A 19,746-nucleotide genomic window follows, 5' to 3' on the forward strand; every position below is an offset into this window, starting at 1 on the left:
ACATTTTTTTTTGATTTTAAGATACATATGTGGAATAGTGTTATACAAATCTTTTTTCAAGCGGGCTGCAATCAAAATGTAAATTGAAATAAAAATCGTTTTAATTTAATGGCCATGGTATGTATTTATACCACGATTATCGGTAGGAACTTGTGTGTGAATATCTTATTGCTGATTCCAGCTTCTATGTTTAATTGGGCTACTCTGAATTTGGCCGTGTGACTTTAAAGAAACAGCCACTGTGCGACGAGGGCAGAGAAAAGTCCGAGATCGCGACGAAGACAGGGTCTTTAAGGTTGGTTTTCCGTCGAGTGGCTCTGCGTTTGCTCAGTCGACTTCCGTCACGATTCGCGTTCGGACGTGCGTCGAGCGGTTAACAAGCAAACTACCCAAAAAACACAAACTATTTTACCAAGAAACCAAAAACCGGGAAGAAAATTAAATAAATGGCTCGATAATTTTTTTTTTTTTTCGTATTTTGTTTATGTTCCGTGTTTCGTGTTCCGTTTTTGTTGTGTGCCCCAGAGAGTGTTTTGTTTTTTGCCTTGTCGGTGGTGTATTGGCTGGCTTTTTGTTTGGCTGCAGTGGCGCGTAACGGCCGACAACGCCAACCCCCGAAAACCGGGAACTAAATATCTGGTCCTGGGACACAGGATGCGCTCGAGTGCCCCTGCGCACCTGTTCGCCAACGACAAGTGCCACGGACAATAATATTTCCCGGCTGTGTGAAATTTTCGTGTAATTTATGCAAAGCGAACGGAGAACGAAGGCGGAAAACTCAACTGGTGTTTTCTGTGAAGGGAAAGCCCATTGGTGGGAACTGGCGATAGGAAAGGCTCCCAGTCGTAAACTGCCATTAGCGTTAGCATTATCGTTGGCCCGCTTTCCGATCATGGCCCACTACCCGCGATCATGCTGATTGTGGACATGTTGACGCTGGCATTGGCAAATGAGCCGATATGCGGCGGCAGAATGAGATCAAGTGGCAAGAGTGGCTGCGGCAGCAGCACCAGCAGCAATGGCCTCAATGAGGATAATCAGACAGGAGCAGTGGTGGTGCTGGCCAATGCGACCAGCGGTGGACTAGGCCAAAACTGTGGGCCACTTTCTGGCCACTTGGCATGCGAGGCACGCGACTCACGCGACAATGTTGCTGCCGTGCAGTGCGAGGTGCGTCAGCAATGCCACTCAGCGATAGACGGAGTGGAGGCGCCTGCGCGTGCTGAATACACTGGCAACAACAAGGGCAGCACCACCAGCAGCAGCAACAATAGCAGCAGCAGCAGCAACAGCAACAGCAACACTAGGGACAATAGAAGCAACAACAGCAGCCACAACAACAGCAACAACACCAGCAATACTAGCAGCAACATTAGCAACTCTGGCGACAACACAGCAACGGAAGTGGCCACGAAATGTGAGTACGCGCAACTCGAGCGTGAGAGGCAGAGCGTGAGCGCAGGCGCATACCTGCAACCACCCAATGTGACAGTCAGCAGCAGTAGCAACAACAGCACCAGTAACGGGAGCAACAGCAACAACAGCAACAACAACAACAATAACGACAAGGGGAGCAGCGCCTGCTCAATACCTACAATTGGCAGTGAGCTTTTCAAAGCCAACCTTGTGGCAGCAGCAGCAGCAGCAGTCGTCGCAGCTGAGCAGCAGAGGCAGCAGCTACAACATTCAACCAGCAGCAATCAGTCAACGGATTCTGGTCAAAAATTGTGCAAATTGATAGATTCCAGTGAAAAATCAGTGGAAATCAATTGCCCCAGTCCTCGTGCAGCACGAAAGCAGTCAGAAAGTAGCGAGCCAATTACGAAAACTGCGCAAATCGAAGTCAAAACTGAAGCTGGCGACGACATCAGCAACCACGACGAAAACGACGACGCGCGACGTACAGAAAAAATTGTGCAAAAAGTCAGGCAAAGCGCGTTGTCTGCTCGCGGGTCAGATAATTTTTTTTACCCAAATGAAAATGTGCAAAGTGCTACGGCAGCAGCAGCAGCAACATTAGAAACCCCAGCAATAGCAACAGCAACAGCAGCAGCAGCAGCAGTAGCAACCTTAAGCTCGAAAAAGGAGCAGCAGGAGGAAGAGGAGGAGGCGGGGCAGGCGCCATTGTCATTGCCATATTACCAGCAGTACCCGTACCCATACCCATACCCATACCCATATCCATACCCGTACCCCTTCGAACCCCCCAGCAACTCATCCTTGGCTGGCTGTGGTGTTGATAATGTCGCTGGCATTGCTGCTGTCCGCCCACCACAAAGTTGGCCTTTTGTTGTTGCTGGCGGTTACGTGGATTACGTGAAGAGCATTGCAGAGCAAGTGCAACACGACCAGCGAACAGCAGCAACATGCAATGACAACGGCAACCAGTCACAGCCCAGCGACTTAAATGCAACATCCGAGGAGAAGCTCATCGATTGTGAATCCTTGGTGGGCAATCCACCATCAGCAGCACCAGACACACCAGCAGCAGCAGCAGCAGCAGCAACACCAACTGCAGTAGCAACAAGCTGCAGCGAGCAGGATCTCATCGATTTTGAGCACGATTTGGGCGAGGATTTTGTGGCCAGCCAGCGCTTGAAGCGACTCCAATACAATTTTCAGGGACGCGTGGCCATTAGTAGTAACATTGATTGTGTAAAGGCATCCTTGAGACCACAACAACAGCCCGAGCAGGAGCAGCAACAAACAATAAGCATAACAAAGAAACTACCCCCAGAAGAAGGCAGCCAACCTCAACCTCAACCTCAGTCCCAACCCCAAGTCCCCAGCCAAACCCACTCCACGCAGAGTAAAGATAGTAAGACGATTGCGGCAGTAACAGCGGACTCAAGTGCAGTTCAATTAAACGTGGATGGCATTCGAGTCGAGCAATTACCAAATGAAAGCGAAACAACAGCCCCAGCGACCAGACAAACAGCTGAAAATCGCCAGGAGCAACATTTGCTGAATACGCGTCGGGAGTTGCCAGTGCGCAGGATCGAGGAGCCGGAGAGAGGCAGCAGCAGCGACCAAGTGGTAATAGAAATCGAAACGGATTGCGAGGATTGCGAGGACTGTGCGGACTGCGAGGAGCCGAAGAGCGCCTTTGTGCCAGCCCAATTGTCCAGCGGCTTGAGGGCGGCGGAGGCCGGCGATTTTGCGGCATCGCTCAGCGAGTTCGATGTCCAGCGGTTCGGCGAGTATCTGAAGGCCGCCCGCCAACTGCAGTGGCGCCACAGCCATCCGGATAGCCAGCGGAGCCGGAAACAGCAGTACCAGTGCTACGACGAGCTGCTGGCCGAGTTTGTCAGCGAGCAACAGGACTACGGGCCAGCGATTGAAGGCGATAGCCAGGAGAGTGATAACGATAGCGACAGTGCCTGTCAGTGCCATGAGTGCCTAGCCAGTCAGGAGCAGCAGACCACGTCCACTTTCGATACAGCAGATACAGCCAACCCGAGTCCAGTTCCGCAACCAGCACATCCACCACATCCAGCCCATCTAGCCCATCCAACCCACCTGACTAACGGCCACAAGATGCGCGAGGTCAACGGTCAGCTGCGCGGTCTGCTCAAGAAGCCAAACCGACCGCCGCCGGCCCGCAAGAACCGCGTCGTCTTCGACGAGACGCGGAACGAGTTCTTCGAGGCCGACTACATCATCCTGATCCGCGAGGACTGCGCCTACGACGAGGAGGACGAGGAGCCGTGCACCTGCGGCGAGCACGAGCTGGTGCGGCTCTGCTGCGAGGAGGGATGCCAGTGCAACTACGCCGTCAATCCCGCCGAGGCGGGCGAGGGCCGGACGCCACAGGTGAGTGCCGCAGGACCTGGGCATGCCAAGTCCTCCCTCCAAGGATCTGCGCAGTGCCCAGTCTCTGATGTGAAAGAGCGATACTTTAAGCCTGGCAAACACCTAATTTTACATTGCAATTCGCAGGACCTAAGATCAATTTCCGATATGCGATGCGAAATACTTGATATACAGCTTTCATAAGATTAAGGGTTCACAACTCTAAATTCTACATTTTTCACTTTCAACTCAATACATCAGAGTATAAATATAATTTACACACTCTGAATCAATCAAGCTAATAGCCAATCGAAAGGATCTCTATATGCCACAATATTTTGGTGATTGTGAAATTAATAATGGAATATTTTTGGAACATTATTGAAGCCACCAAAACACCTAAATTAATACGAAAATAATTGCTTATAACAATTTTAAGCGATTGGTTTTTTTTAAACAAAAGAAAAGGAATGTAGAGTGTGCCATTAGTTTTTTTTTTTTAATAAGTGTGCAACAATATGATGCCAAGTACTCATGGTTTCAGCAGTCCGATTATTGGGTTAAACCATATATTACATTCGCTAAGACAGTGTATGCCGGTCTAGATGGCAAAAAAATTAAATTTCCCGTGCCAATAAATTATTCTCAAGAAATCGAAAGCCAAGGTGCATCCTTTTTTGTAAAATGAAGCTGCCTTGCTACAATTTTTATTTGTATATTGCTCAAGGATTTTTCTCCTTTACCCACACAAGATAAAAAAACTCTGATATACACTTTAATAATTTTTCAATACGAAAACTGTAGCATTTTTGCCGCCGTACCTTAAAGAACCCGATTGCATTTCCTTTCCGGGCAGCCAGTCCGATTCCGAGTATAAGCTGATTAGCTGTCTCCGTCTCTCGAGTTGCTTAGCAGGGTTAGTTTGGGATTGGGTTTGGGTCTGGGTCTGGGTCTGGTTCTGGGTCTGGTTCTGGTTGGGATGTGGACACCGTTTTGCCTTGGCTGAAGGGGGCAACCTGAAACGCACCTCGGTATTTTAACTATCCCGTTTCACCGGGGTCGCAATTTAAATTGGTTTATTACTGACTTCGCTTCGTGCAGTGAGCTTGAATGGCTTTTCCTCGCTGATGACGTGCTTTTGTCAATTTTTACTTAAAAACCTTGCTGATTTGTATACTTGCTTAGTATTCCCCTTGCAACACAGCTCGTTGGAGGTGGTGCAGTCTCATTAAATAGGAGTATCGTATTGGAAACGGCAAATAGGTACATTAAAATACAACATTTTGCATAATTCTTACATTCATACCAAATTGTGCTCAACTTCTTTAGCTCGTGTGATTTGTTACGTACTATTGAAACTGTCATATATCAAAAAATTGTTCGTTTTACTTTTCAATTATAAATATTCATAAAAGAAAACTTGATGTATTGAAATTTCACAAGCAAAAAATTAACATAATATCCTAGTAATCTCGTTTTAATTAAAGTTTATTAATTTACTTTCCACCTTTAGATTGATTAGGCTTATGTGATCTCAAAGTTATGTCAATTAGTGCTTAAGGTTTCTGTTCCCATTTTTCCTTACTAGCTTATCACCATTATCAAAATCCTAAGAACTGAAATTTCCTTGGAAACTCGGAATAACATACCCTGAACTGAAGCCGGTTTATCTCTTGAGTGACTTGCCCAACTCGGAGACGAATTCCTTGCCACACAATATTCACAATTAGGAGCGCGAAGCTCAGTTTCCTTTTCAATTTGCCGATTCGTTCGTTATCTCGTTGCCAGCCGTGTGACATGGTGAAAATGGGGGCCCATCGCTGCGTTGCCGCTTTTCATGTTAATTACGGCAAACGCTGTCCAAGTTTTGTTATCAGTGTGTGTACAATTGGGGAAACAAAAGCACAGCAGCCACAGTGTCCTCGTTTCTCCCGCCCAAGTGGCAGTCAAGTGGGAGTCAAGCCGCAGGACGCAGGACGCCCTCCCACTCGAACACAGATACAGCCTCCGCCAGCCATTGTGTGGAATGTACGTATGCAGCACATAATGGCTGCAAGTTCGTCCTCGCATTCTCTATTGGCAAGTGTGTATAAATCACTTAAGAACTTTTATACAAAATGCTTTTCTTGTGCCAGTAACCAGTAACCAGTAACCAGTAATTCGAAACTGCAGCAGCGAGTTGTTGTCGACGCCTCTGTGTTTTTGCCTGTGATAGATTGTTTTATGAATTGCGCCCGTGATGTGTGTGTGTGTGTGTGTGTGTGTGTGTGCGTGATATCGTGATGAACAGCGCGTTATATGTGTTAAGGACATTCAGGAAAGTTGCCGCCAGTATTTGGACATTCCTTCCTTCCTTCCTTGATTCCATCCGGCCAGTTTGTCGTCCCTGCAGCATCATAATCATCGCCTTGCCATCCCAACACCCACATGCCACACACCACACACCATACACCACATCCATGCACCACCTCCACACTCGTATCGATCCTGAGCGGCCCTCGAGCTGCGCTTAAATTTCAATTTGCTGCCACATAAGCGACACTTGAGTGCGCCGCTTTTTGCTTATCTGCTCGGTGTTCTCCTCTGATGTCCTGGCAGGGTCCTGTCTGAGAGCCCAGCATCGAGTGCATTTGGAAAAAATTATATTTGAGTCAAGAATATGTCAGGTCATTCCTGGAATGCGAACGATTATAAATAAAGCTTTACTTATTTTAAGCCAAGAAAAGCTAAGCTCTCGAAGAATTTATAAGCTGAAAGCTGAAAAAGTATTTAAAAACAGATTGTATATAAAAAGAATTGTGACTAAAAGTTGGCAAATAATAGAAAGTTAAACACAACCTTATCAGAGTCGGAAAAGACCATACTTACTTAACTTTAATTTTAAGTAAAGTATGAAAAAATAATTCCCTGGAAGTCACTAATTCAAATAGGTTGACTTTCACATCGATCCTATTCAAATTATTCATTGCAATTCTGAACTTTTCTCCTATACTGATAATCGCAATTATAGGCTCATTTGAAGACTATTTTTAAAAGGTTTTTATTAAATGTTCCTGAGGTCTGATCTTTAAGAAATTTAAGGGCTACATTGTGACATCTCCCCATGTGCTTACAAAGGTTAGCTCTTGTAATTCCCCATTTAGTCGGTGTATTTCGCTCAGTGCAGGCAGCAATGCACTTGACTTGGTGCTGCTCGAGCATGTCCCCTCCTCAATGTCTCGTCCTGCCAGTCTGGGTGTTGGCTCTCTGAAGAGTTTAATATGCATTTAGTGTGTGTAACAAGTTTACCGAGCACGTTGCATAACACACAGACAGCTAGCCGGAGAAAGAATACGCCATATTTATGCAAAAGTTTTCGCATCCCAGGGCCAGAGCTATGGCAGGACTTCGGGGTCAGGACACGGCATACCGAATGGAAAAATAGGAAGAAGAAACTGGTTGGGAAACCGACAGGGAAATTCAGAGGCCGAGATCCTTGTCTAGACGTTGCAGCCTGCTGCAGCTACAAATAAACCTGATTTTTGGCAGTTCCCGGGGGAATTCCGGCAGAATGGAGTTCGAACCCATGTTTTCGGGTGCAACTTTTACACACAAGTGCAATATAACTCCTATGCACTTTTCACTTGTCTGGATGCTTGGCTGAATTAAGTTTTCGCCCTGTGCCACATTTCCTGGCTCTTCATATGAAAAAGTGTACAGTTCACCGGGAAGTATGTGCTTTCCGTTGTGGTGTCACCAAAGTTGAAATATGATGTGGGGGCAAAGCATGTGGCATACCGCATCGTCTAGAGGATTTTTGGGTAGCAATTTAACACTGCAAACATTGCATTTTTTATTAGAACAAGGATCTGTATGACTCCATAGAAAACACCTTTTTGTTTGTTCTTTTATTCGCTTTTTTGTAAAATTATATTCTATATCTCTTCTTAAATAAAAAAAAAGGAATTAATAGTTGGGTTGATAATGCCTAAAGCTTGTTAGTGGAAAAATTAAATTTATTCAGACTAATTGAAATCAATTCGGCAAATATATATATATATAATATATTAGTGCATATTCAGAAAACTCCACGGATAGCGAATAAAAAAAGATAATAAAGGGTTATCGCAGGGAGAATAAGTTATGTTAATGTTGATTTGCTCACATCTATAGTAAAATGTTTGGAAACAGTCAGCATTGTACATAGTTGCATTTAAGGCACTCGCAAATCAGCAGTTGAAATACATCCATCAGATAGCTAACTATGCCATTAGGGGAGGATATATTTCACAGTGGAAAGCCCAGAAAGGACGGGCTTAACGCTGATTTATGGCGTCCAGTTCGTCATCCGTGGCCTGCATAGCCACTATATGTATCTAAGGACATGGTGATGCCGCCTCACGGGGCATGCAACTCAATTAGCTTAATTTGCGGTGATGCAACGGCTTACGAGCATTATTCACATGGCATACTCACCTAACTTTTCTGCTCTGTTTCATTTTTGTTTATGCCAGAGTCCCAAATACCAGCCGCCCATTGAGTTCGTGGACGATGCGGCACTCAGTCCGCCCGATGGCTACAAGGACAGCGGCCTGAAGAACACGCTCGGCGGCGCCTTGAGCGGCCACATCTTCGGGGCGCAGCACCTGCAGCAGCTGCAGGTCATTCAGCGCCTGCAACAACAGCGCGCCGCGATGCTGGCCGCCCGCAACACCACCAGCGGTCAGATACCGCCCCCGCCCCCGCCCGTCGGCAGTGCCCAGCAGCAGCAGCAACAACAACAGCAACAGCAGCAGCAGCAGCAACAGCAACAACAACAGCAACAACAGCAGCAACAGCAGCCACAGCCACACCAGCAACCTCATCATGAAGCACTGCAGCAGCAGCAATCGGAGGAGGACCTGCAGGGCGTCTGCACCGAGTGTGCCGAGTGCGCCGAATGTGCGGCCAAGCAGCTCCAGGAAGCAGGTGAGAAGCTACACAGGGAGAAAATACCACCTCATTCGTGGCCAAAAGGGTTTAATACGTATTCAGGTTCATTTAAAGGCAACTTGTGCGGTATAATGTTTATATATAATATCATTGAAGGCAATGTATATATTAATTCGATGCATAACATATCATATATGCATATATCAACTTTTGTTTACCGCTCAAAAGATATTTAGGCATGAAGCGAAATAATTTATTAAGAGATTTAGTTAGCAATGAAATTACGAAATTAATTTTTTTAGGAGAAGTTTGGTAATTTTATTTGTAGCTAACATCTATTTTCATCAGCCTAGCAGTTATTTAATTTTAATCAGAAACAAAAAAGAATGCTCGACATTTATTTAGTCTTTAGTTAGGAAAGGAGGCTTATTCTGCATCATATCAATATTGCCATTTTAAAAATGCTCTTCGTGCTCATTAAATTTCAGAAAAAACAAATAAAAGAAAGAAAACAAATTTGCTAAAGCGTCTGGGAATTATTAAAGAAATGTATTCAGCAAATATTCCAAGTCAATACCCCAAAAAATATATGTACAAATTTGTATATATATTGCTAACAGTTTTTTTAAAATTAGGACTGCAGTACCAAAATACCAAAATGTTTTGTTTTTCTTCTTTATTTTATTTTCTATTTTGTATATCCCTTTTGATTGTTTTAATTTATGGGAATCTTTTCGTTTTTAATTGCATTTTTAAACCATAAGTTCTATAGCTTCAATTTGTTATGTGACAGCTGTTGGCTGCTGTTAATTGTGCGGATGTGTGGGGGTTTGAGAAAAGGGGGATGACAGAGATCAGGATGAAGTGGTGCTGCATGCCCTGGGTTTTTATTCACTGTGCATAAATCGGGGGGGGCGTGGCCCTGCCCCCATCCACATCCACATCATCTCAGCTCAGCTCAGTTGAACTCCATGCCGCAATGCAATTAGCGGGATCCCGCGGGGGCGAGCGCGTTCTTTTCATTCACAAACGCTTTCGTTTGCCTTTGTATAATCTAATTATGAATTATTTATGCAAACATTCGCTCGCCCGTTGACATTCTGCCCGGCCTGCGAGCCTCGGCCTCAGGTTCCTTTAAATTGGACCCCATTTTGAATGCTTCCTGTTTCGCAGCTAGTTCGCTGCACTTGCTCTTGTAATTTTCTAGTTAATTTAATTCGGAAAGTAGGGCTGACGGGGTGGCAGACAGGGTTCACAGACGTTCAGACTGCCGGACAGCAGTGTCAATAAATGAACACAACAGATACACACTTTCCGGGCTGGAATTTGATGATATCAGGCTAAGCTAAATACTTGCAAAATACCTACAACACTTCAATGGGAAATACATATACTGAATTATATGTTCATTAATAATATTATTTTCTTGAATTTGATGATATCAGGCTATGCTAAATACTTGCAAAATACCCACAACACTTCAATGGGAAATACATATACTGAATTATAAGTTCATTAATAATATTATTTTCTTGAATTTGATGATATCAGATACCATTGGAAATATATTGAATTATATGCTAGTTAACAATATGATTTCCTTGAATATAGGCCTACTTTGGCACTTAAATACTATTCCTATTTATTGGTAAATAACAAAGCAAATAAAGAGGCCGACCTACTGTGATATGGCACCTTTTTTTACCATAACTATTGGCAAATCAAAACTTAGCAACCGCCATTTGGCCATTATTCGAGCACTCCACTCAACTGAAATCCGTTGAAGGTGGCATGACTATTGGAATAACTCCATGGTGACAGCGACAGCGAAAGGAAATCGCTGGAGTTTCAGCTATCGGCCAGGTTCAGGCCATAAATAATTCCTCGTTTTTCGTTGTTTGTTTTTTACACAAGTCGCCCGCATTCCCACAGAAAGCGCTCATCGAGCCGGGTCTATTGATTGATTTACGGCAACTTGACTTCGCTTCCAATCGAACCGAACCGAACCGAACCGCCCCGAATCGAATGGAATCGAATCGAATCGAGTCCCTAACCCCTAAAAGGATATTTCAAATGGAAACGGGCTGCATTTGCATTAATGTCGGTGGTCACGCTTTATTGGCTGCCAAAGCGAACACCGAAAACGGAAAATGCTCAAATAGGGGACAGTGTGGGGCGAAGAGGGCAGGGCACTTTCCGGGGATTCCCGCGGAGTGAGGGGTGCTCTTCATTAATTGTTGCGCCTAACGAACCGCGAATGTGACAAGCCCCCAGCAAACAAGACAAGCCCAGGTCCGCGAGATGTCTGCCTATGCCCAAAACTATGTGCATATGGCCACCAAAAACTAAAAACTGAAAACAGAAAACTGAAAACAGAAAACTGAAAACAGAAAACTGAAAACCGAAAAGCAAAAAGCAAAAACCTATGCCCATACCGATCCTTCAAGCGCACTTCCGCTCCGCGAGCAACAGGCGGAAGTCCCCCAACTTTGCCGCCGGTTTATCATCGGATTTTGATGGGCAGGCTTGTATCAAGGTAGCCATGCATGGGTCCATAATTTGGGTGGCTTTTCCCTACCTGGCCATAAACAATTTCCAATACGTTTCTATCTCATACAACCCTTTCGGTACACATTTGTCACTAGAAAGCCTTCCCTTTCCTCGTTTTAGTACATTTTCAAACTCCTGCTCAAATTTGATTGTTCAAACTTACATTATTTGTAGATTTAATAGAAACATTTATTTTATTAAAAGAAAAGTCCCTTACAGGTGGTACTGATCATTAACTTTCTAAGAACTTCTCAGGTTCTGAATCTAAGCATATTCATTAACCCCAATTATTCAATCTTATGCATCTAACACAGTCGCCAGTCTATTATATTTTTTTAAAAAGTTATACTTCAAGATGTGTATGGTTATATTTACACATATTAAGTTTATAATTTAAAGAAAATGTATAGTTTTGAGTCAACATTTAAACTCAAATAAAACCTTTGATACTTTTAATTTAGATTATACGTCTTTACTTCGTTCAAGCAAGAACTTATTCTTAGAACCTTTTTCATAATGAAATTAGAATAAGGCTTTTAATAAGTACACCACTTGTTGTGCTACAGAAGCCATGATGTTTTAATTCCCCAATTTACCTTTGCCATTAATGCATCTAACTCGTTTTGCCTTTGCCGCCCCACAGAATGCAGCTCCCCGCAGTGTCCGGAGGAGATGACTCCGCTCGGGGTTCCCGCTGTGGCCATTCTGCCACTGCACACCAGTTCCCCGGAGCGCCGCATCACCCAGAAGGAGATCATCGCTGGCGAGGAGCGGCCCAAGTACGTGCTGCAGTCGCAGTACAAGCCATCACCCACAGCAGGTACGAAGTCGGCTAGTTGCCCAAATGTTAACCCACCAGCCCACCAGCCCACAGCCCATCCCAATCCACATCCAAATCCAAATCCAAATCCATGACCAAGTCAAACCACAAAACCCACTTTGGTCATAAGCTTTATCACGCATTTGTGCACAGCAACCAAGCGCAACCATTCGCTACCATGGCCATATTGCACATTTCACATCCGACCTCCAAAGATTCGATGTAATCCAATCAAGGTCGTCCCATTTATCGCTCCTATTGAAATTTCCCATCTGAGCTTTGGCCATTGAGCATTGGACATTGAGGTTTCCTTTACCATGCAAAACAATGTGGATATAACCGATACATATATTCATGATTAGTGTTGCAATGGTTAAAGTGCTTACGATAAAAGTATTTACTCGCGAATACTGTTATGCCATTTTAATTTATGGCTCTTAGGAATAATTACCTTATATATCGCAGAGGCTAGAGAGGCGAAAACAAAATTTCCATAACGTTCCCAGGGTCTTGATTTCTTGATCCTGTGAACAATTAAGTGCTAACTTAGCAGTATCTCAGTATTGGCTGCTCCATAATAACATTTCAAGTATTAATCATTTTTAAATTCCCATTTCAAATACATTCTAAGCTTTGCCCCAAAAGTTACTCAAGTACATATAATAATTCAATACCAACCAATCGCCTCATCAATCGCTTGTCTAATTATTGGACTATCGTGTGCATCCGCATGTGCACTGTACATATTAAGCATCCGTTAATCACGATCTCCATGTCGACATTGATCGATTTCAATTCCGAATCCTTTGAATGCCCAATAAATGCTCTATTTTGCCAACAAATGCCGGCCGCCGATGGCTTTTTGCGTGTGACTGTTCGCTTGTACGTGCAGTGGTCAAGGCTAGGAAGGAGTTGGGCAGTGGCAAGGCCATTTCCGGAAATGTCTCGAGCTCCGGCTCCAGTTCCGCCCCGGTCCCGGTCCAGGTCCCGGCTACGGCCATCAGTAGCTCCTCGAAAAATAAACGATTTGTTGTTGAAACCATTACCACTATGACCACAGTGACCGAGCGCCGCATCATCCGGGAGGCGCACGAGGACGTGGCAACCGCCGGTCCCGCCCCCCGCACCTGGTACCGCCCCACCCCCTGTTGGAGCAGTGGCCGCTGCGAGCGGAACGGATATGCTGCCGCCCGCCTTGCCGGCCAAGGCCAGCGCCACAGCAGCAGCCGCAGCAGCAGCAGCAGCCGCAACAGCAGCAGCAGCAGGAGCAGCAGCAGCGGTCCCCGGATCGGAACAGCAGCAGTTCGAGGCACAGAAACCGCCACCCATACCGCCCAAGGAGACCTCGCCCACGCAGATCAGTGGAATTCTCAAGGGCGGCAAGCTATGGAAGCAGGACTCCATCTCTCAGGTGAGTCAACTTCAATTGAATGCCAAATAAGATCACAAAATCGATTCCCATTTCCGATTTGAGCAGCAGTCGGATGACCAGAACAACACCACTTCGGAGGACGAGAGCGGTGCCACGAAGCGTTCGGTGCGGTTCGTCACCGAGGATCAGGCGAACGCCGGCACCGACAGCGACGCCCAGTCCTTGGCCGGCGACTTGGACGACAGCGAGAACCAGATCAACGAGCTGATCCCCATCAAGAAGCACTCGACGCTCTTCAACAACGCCCTGCGCCCCAACTCGGCGGTGCGCCAGCTCTTCCCGAGCGTCTCGGCCCACCAGGCGCCCGTCCTCACCTCGGAGGCGCTCCGGGCCTTCGACGAGTCGAAGCGGGCCGGCTGCCTGGTCACCCACCTGCCGGGGAGCTGCGGCGACTCGGACACCCTGCGCCGCAGCATGGAGCGCAACATCCTGCGCCGGTCGCTGATTAAGTAAGCTTTCAAATAAGTAAAAATTTCTATAGTTGGCTTACAAAAACTATGGAGCATTGTTTTTGGCGCCCCCGGGTGGACTCACACATGATTTGCACTAGAAGAAACTAGATTTGATGTTATGTATTTGTTGATATACAGCTTAATTGATACGTACTTCTTTGAATCAGATGCGATAGATACACATTTTGTATTCAAATAATTTTTCGGGCTATTAGTTATTTTTAATTTGGCTATAAACATTTATTATGGCGCACCCACATTAAACATGTTTTCTGCTCTTCAGGAAAAAGGCTGTAAAGTCGGACATCTCGCTGGAGGAACGCATCAAGCAGCTGACCTGCGACATCGACGAGGATCTGGCCGAGGAACTGCAGCGGGCTGTGGACGAGGACGCCGAAGCTGCCGCCGAACGTGCCGATGAGCTGGCTCAGCGCAACAGTCCCGCCGGCGAGGAGAATCCCAATCCGGTGCCCGGCTCCGGTCCACCCCACAAGTTTGTCAACGGCGAAAAGAGCTTCTCTCCGAGCAGCTCGGTATCGAGCTCCTCGAGCGGCTCGTCGGCCTATAAGAAAATCGCCGATATTTTCAACCGCGATAAGAAGCAGGAGAAGATCATGGAGATGGAGGAAAACCCCATTGTCATTATTCCCCAGGTGAGTTTTCTTTAAATTGGAGGGTACTCCGTGAACTCACGGTTTGATATATTCACGATTTACATTGGTTTTTAATCTTGTAAATAAAAAAAATGTTCAAGGCTTTTAACTTTTAGTGTTCGTAATATAAAAAGCAAATAACATTTAAATTGTTTATGTTTCCTGCGACCGAAAAAAAGTTTTTTTTTCGATTGTCTTAAATCTTATGTTCCTTCAGAATTATAAAGATGCTTGGTTTTTGTCTCACCCAAATAAAATCTTGTTCAATAAACTGATTTTAAGTGAATTTTCCCTAAGGCCCGTTTTCTCGCCTTTGTGGTAAGCAATAGGTAGGTTTTTAGCTCAGAAAACGTTAAACATTTTACATATAACTAACCATGGAGACGAGAAAACCCTTAAAGTTAGTGGGTATCCTTGAAAGTCCAAAACTTCTTGCTTACAAAAGTCTGGTTTCTCTGCAGGAGTGCCGTTGTCCGGCAGCCCCCGACTTGGGCATGGGCATCCAGGTGCCGGTGGTGCACACGCAGATCCACCGCACTCCGCCCCGCCAGACGGAGCCGAAGCGGCAGTTCCTCTCCTCCACCCTGGCCCCTCTCACCGCCTGTGTGGCCGGGAACAAGGACGACCTCTCCTCGTACTACACCCTGGCCGCTGCCGCCGCCGCCCATCCGCACGCCCATGGCCACGCCCACACGCACGCGCATGCCGCCCACTATGCAGCCGCCGCTGCTGCTGCTGATTTCAATATGGGTCAGCTACTGGGAGCGGCAGCGGCGGCCGCCGCCTCTGGAGATCCGGCTGCCCAGCATGCCGCCGCCATGGCGGCCCAGGGATTGGCCCAGGGACTGGCCGCAGCCGGCGGAGGTGGGGGAGGGGGAGGGGGAATGGGAGTCGGTGGCGAGGACGCACGCAAGGTGGCGCCGGACGTAATTGCCGGAACACCGGGACAGGAGGTCGCCGGGCGGCAGGAGCAGGACGAACTGGCCGCCTTCGCCCAGGCGGACGCCAAGCGGACCGAGCAGCTCAAGAAGCGGTACACGGGAGCGGGCGCCGAGCCCAGCCAATCGCAGGCCAGCAGCGACGACGACGAGCAGAACGACTACGGGTTCAACAAGCGGCCCTCGGTGCGCGGCATCAAGCCCAAGTTCAGCTCGACCAACGAGATCCTGGCCCAGATGCAGGAGCAGCTGAGTGCGGCGATACCCACGGTGGTCAATAGTCAGCCGGTGCAGCATGCGGTCAAGGGATACGCCATGCCCAATACGCTCAAGCAGAACCCCTCGCCGCAGAACGTGCCGCAGAATGTGCAACAGCAGCAGCAACAGCAGCAGCAACAGCAGCAACAGCAGCAGCAGCAACAGCAGCAACAGCAGCAGCAGGCACAGCAGCAACACCAGCAACATCAGCAGCAGTTGCAGCAACAGATGGCCGCTGCCCTGCAGAAAACCGAGCAGCGGACGTGGAGCTTCTACAGCGAGACCGGGGAACAGCAGCGCTTCCCCATGGACGCGGCTGCCATCCAGCAGACCTACTACCAGACCCTGCCCGCCGGCACCATGTTCCGCCAGACGATGATCCAGCAGGGCGCCTCCGCTGCCGGCGGTGGCGACGATGCCTCGCTCCTGTATGCCGCCGCTGCCGCCGCCCAGAACTGTCAGAGTGTCACCGCCACGGCGACCGCCACCGCCACCGCCACCGCCACGGCCATCGAGCAGAGCAAGCACAGCAGCTACAGCAGCCACTTCGCACGCAGCCCCACCCGGCGGCCCGAGTCGCCGCCCCCGCTGCGCAACTACCACCAGACCATGGTCCTCATCCCGTACAACGCGGAGACCTACTCCCAGTTCGCCACCAGCAGCAGCGGGGATCCCAAGCTGGCGCACATCCAGCGCCAGAACATCCTCGAGTACCAGCAGGTGAGTGGGGCTTCCATCCGGCACTTCCATACCTTTTGTTAATCCAAAATTGTGCTCGGTATACTCAAGAATTCACGGTTTCAGCTTGTTCATTTTAAGGATATTTTTACAAGGATTTGTGGGAGTAGTCCATTAAATGTGAAAAATTGACAGCTTACGATATGTAGTCACCCGGAGATATGTATATACCTTTCGTTAGTTCCAAGTTGTTAAGGAAAATCAGAGTTACCCACAGTAGTCTGAAACTAGGAAAAAAATCGAATACCCAATGAATGCATGCCTTTAAAATTTAATTATACAGTACATTTCTGAATAACATAGGATGTCCAATGTTTATATGTCTAGCGAATGAAGAATATTGTTGAAAACTCTGCAAATGATTAATTTTTGGGCTTAATCTAGTTGGTTGTTGCTACGTTTGCACATTCTCCTCTTTTGGGCAACATATTTCTGGATTATAGTCTTCCCTTCTTCTTGTTTATTACAAGTCAAACAGTAAAACAGTTAATGATTTACTTTAAAGCGATATGTATAAGATTAAAGTAGCGATATGTATAAGATTAAAGTACGAACACGCCTGTTAACGCAATTCCCTTTTTAGGTTACCCAACAGACGATTCGAGTGCCCATTGGCTACGCCCTGCCCGGCATGCAGTTGCACGTGGTCAGTGGGCGTGGCCACGCCGCCCACTACGCCCAGCACCAGCAGCAACACCAGCAGCAGCAGCAGCAACAGCAACAGCAGCAACAGCAGCAACAACAGCAGCAGCAGCGCCTCATGCAGGGGCACTATCAATTTGGACCAGAGGGCGGGATGCCCGGATTCAGTGAGCGCGGAGTGCCCGAGGGAGCGGCCGCAGTCTCGCACAGCGATTGCAATGCCATGGTATCGCCGACATCGGCGGCAGCAGCAGCAGCGGCAGTACAGCAGCAGCAGCAGCAGCAACAGCAACAGCAGCAGCAACAGGCCGCCGGGGGAGTAGGCATGGGCGTAGGAGTGGGCGTGGGCGCCCAGGCACAGGGATCCGTTTATTATGCGATGAACGTATGACCCGCGCTCGAATAGTCGCTGCCAGCGGCGGTCATTGTCGAGCGCCGCCAGTGTCAACTAGTCGAAATGTCAGCGACTTCAGTGCATTTGGGGAGCGGCGGCATGGGCGGCAGATGAGCGCCCGCCCCGCGAGATTCCTCGAGTTCCCATGAGTCCCATCCGCTGATTTGAGTTGCCCCTCAGTTGACCCTAGCGAGCGTTTTAGAATCAGTTCGATCTTCCGTTTAGCAAGTGTATTTGTAACCGTATCCGTATCCTTTTCCGCATCAGTATCAGTATCAGTACCAGTATCATTACCATTATCTTTATCCGTATCCGTATCCGTATCCGTGTTGTCTGTATCCTTGTGTCGGTGTGCCACAAATACTCGCAATCGGGGGTGTTATGGAAATCTTTAAAGGTTTTAAATCACTTGGAGAGTTAAAGTAATATAGAAATACCAATGGATAAATGCCAAGCACGGCGTTTTATGTTTTAACACATACTATACTTTCAGACGCCCTTTTAAGTGGTTTCGAGCACTAGAGACTTTTGTGGCATCCCCGATTATAATGAAATCGAATATAATTATAGCTTAAGCTGGTTGTAAACGGTGCAGGGGCAGCATTATCTCATTCTTAATGCTTTTGATATTACACGTGTGCAACATGGGCACTCAGATTGCCGCTGCACCGTTTACAACCAGCCTTACTAACAATGCCACGTGTATCACTCAATGTTACGCATTACTCCAGAAAGTACACTTTTAGTTGAGCCTTGCCTTCGAGGATTTTATTTCATAGTTATTTATATTTAGCCGAGTGTAGTGGAGGAGAGATGAAAATCTAAACCAAAATACAACCAAATCACATGAATTTATTTCGAGCATATACATGCTGGGTGCTAGTAATGCAACAACAACAACAAACACAACAAAACCAATAAAAAGTTAATTAAGCTATGCAAATTATATTTAACAAAGTTAAACCTAAAGCAGAGATATGTAATAATATTTTTTTTAATTCCTTTTTTTTTGCTGTTAGCCAAGGAAAACGAGTTTTGCTCAATGGAAAGTGCATTTGATTTTAAACGCATCTATATAAACACATACATAATTATTATATCTATATATGCGAATGCTAAACTAAATTATACATAATTAAATTATATTGAATTGAATTGATATTATAAAGTATTTCCAATGTAGTGCAATTTGTTGCTAACTCCAAAAGCTCTCTTATTAAAGAGTAATATATTTAAACAAAAATATATATATTTTATGAGTATCAAAATTATAGGAATATTTTTAGACATAGGCTTTATTTTTAATGAAATTTAATTTTAATTATTTTTTTGTTCTGTATGTATAATAAATTTAAAATTTTCATAAATGTTTTGTTTTCTACGCTTAAGAAATGTATCGCCATGTTGTAACAAAATGCATAGGTGCAATCTATGTTTTGTATGCTACAGTTTGTTTGGGTTTCATTTGTAGATCGATCAGCCTGCATCGCATTTCACATCTTCCACATTCCAGACCTTACGAGTTGTTCTTGAAAGCCTCAGAGATTTTAAGACAAAAGCAAAGGTGCCTAAAAAAAGGGATGACCTTCTTCATTGCATACTTTTAGGCAGTAAATGCATTGTTTCGGAATCTCCAGAGTTTTCAAAACACCTCGGATCGCCTTTCTCCTGAAGTGAGAGCATCAGTGCCAAAAGTTTGCATCCCAGACCTCCCTCAATCATCCCAAACCTCCCAGTCACTTCATCTAGTTGATAGAAAATACCATTTAAATCGTTCAATCATAAGCAAAATGTTAGAAGATACACGAAGTCATGTTGATCTGGAGGTAAGATCGAATATCTTCAAAATATAAATTAACACACACAGAAACATACGCGTAGATGTAAGTGCATTTATGCATACACCCCGCATTCAAGCATTAAGATATACAGACATACATACATATATAAAATATGAATATTGTATTTCGATTCAGATATTGTGTTAATGTCTATAACGAACATATTGAAACTATTGAAAGCAAACACGAATTAAGAGTGCAATATTGTTAAAGAGAATTACCGCTGACCGGAAACGGAAGCAGCAAAAAGAAAAGGACAACGCAAATCAGTGAGAGCGCGCAAGCGAGATAGATAGTTAGCGAGTCGGCCAGGTAGACAGAGATG

At 46.1% G+C, this 19,746-nt stretch overlaps 1 protein-coding gene across 1 annotated transcript; it reads left to right on the top strand.

Moving 5' to 3' along the window:
* Positions 1–542: 542 nt before the first annotated feature.
* On the top strand, positions 543–18,868 carry LOC108044241. The gene is given in 9 exon segments (XM_017123171.2): positions 543–3,813; positions 8,286–8,739; positions 11,897–12,073; positions 12,966–13,192; positions 13,194–13,484; positions 13,551–13,954; positions 14,241–14,610; positions 15,072–16,526; positions 17,128–18,868. Coding segments are annotated over 9 exon segments (6,729 nt in total). The 5' UTR covers positions 543–912; the 3' UTR covers positions 17,578–18,868.
* Positions 18,869–19,746: the final 878 nt, after the last annotated feature.

Source organism: Drosophila rhopaloa, unplaced genomic scaffold, assembly GCF_018152115.1.
Source record: "Drosophila rhopaloa isolate 14029-0021.01 unplaced genomic scaffold, ASM1815211v1 contig_3, whole genome shotgun sequence".
In the NCBI taxonomy this organism is placed as follows: Eukaryota; Metazoa; Arthropoda; class Insecta; order Diptera; family Drosophilidae; genus Drosophila; species Drosophila rhopaloa.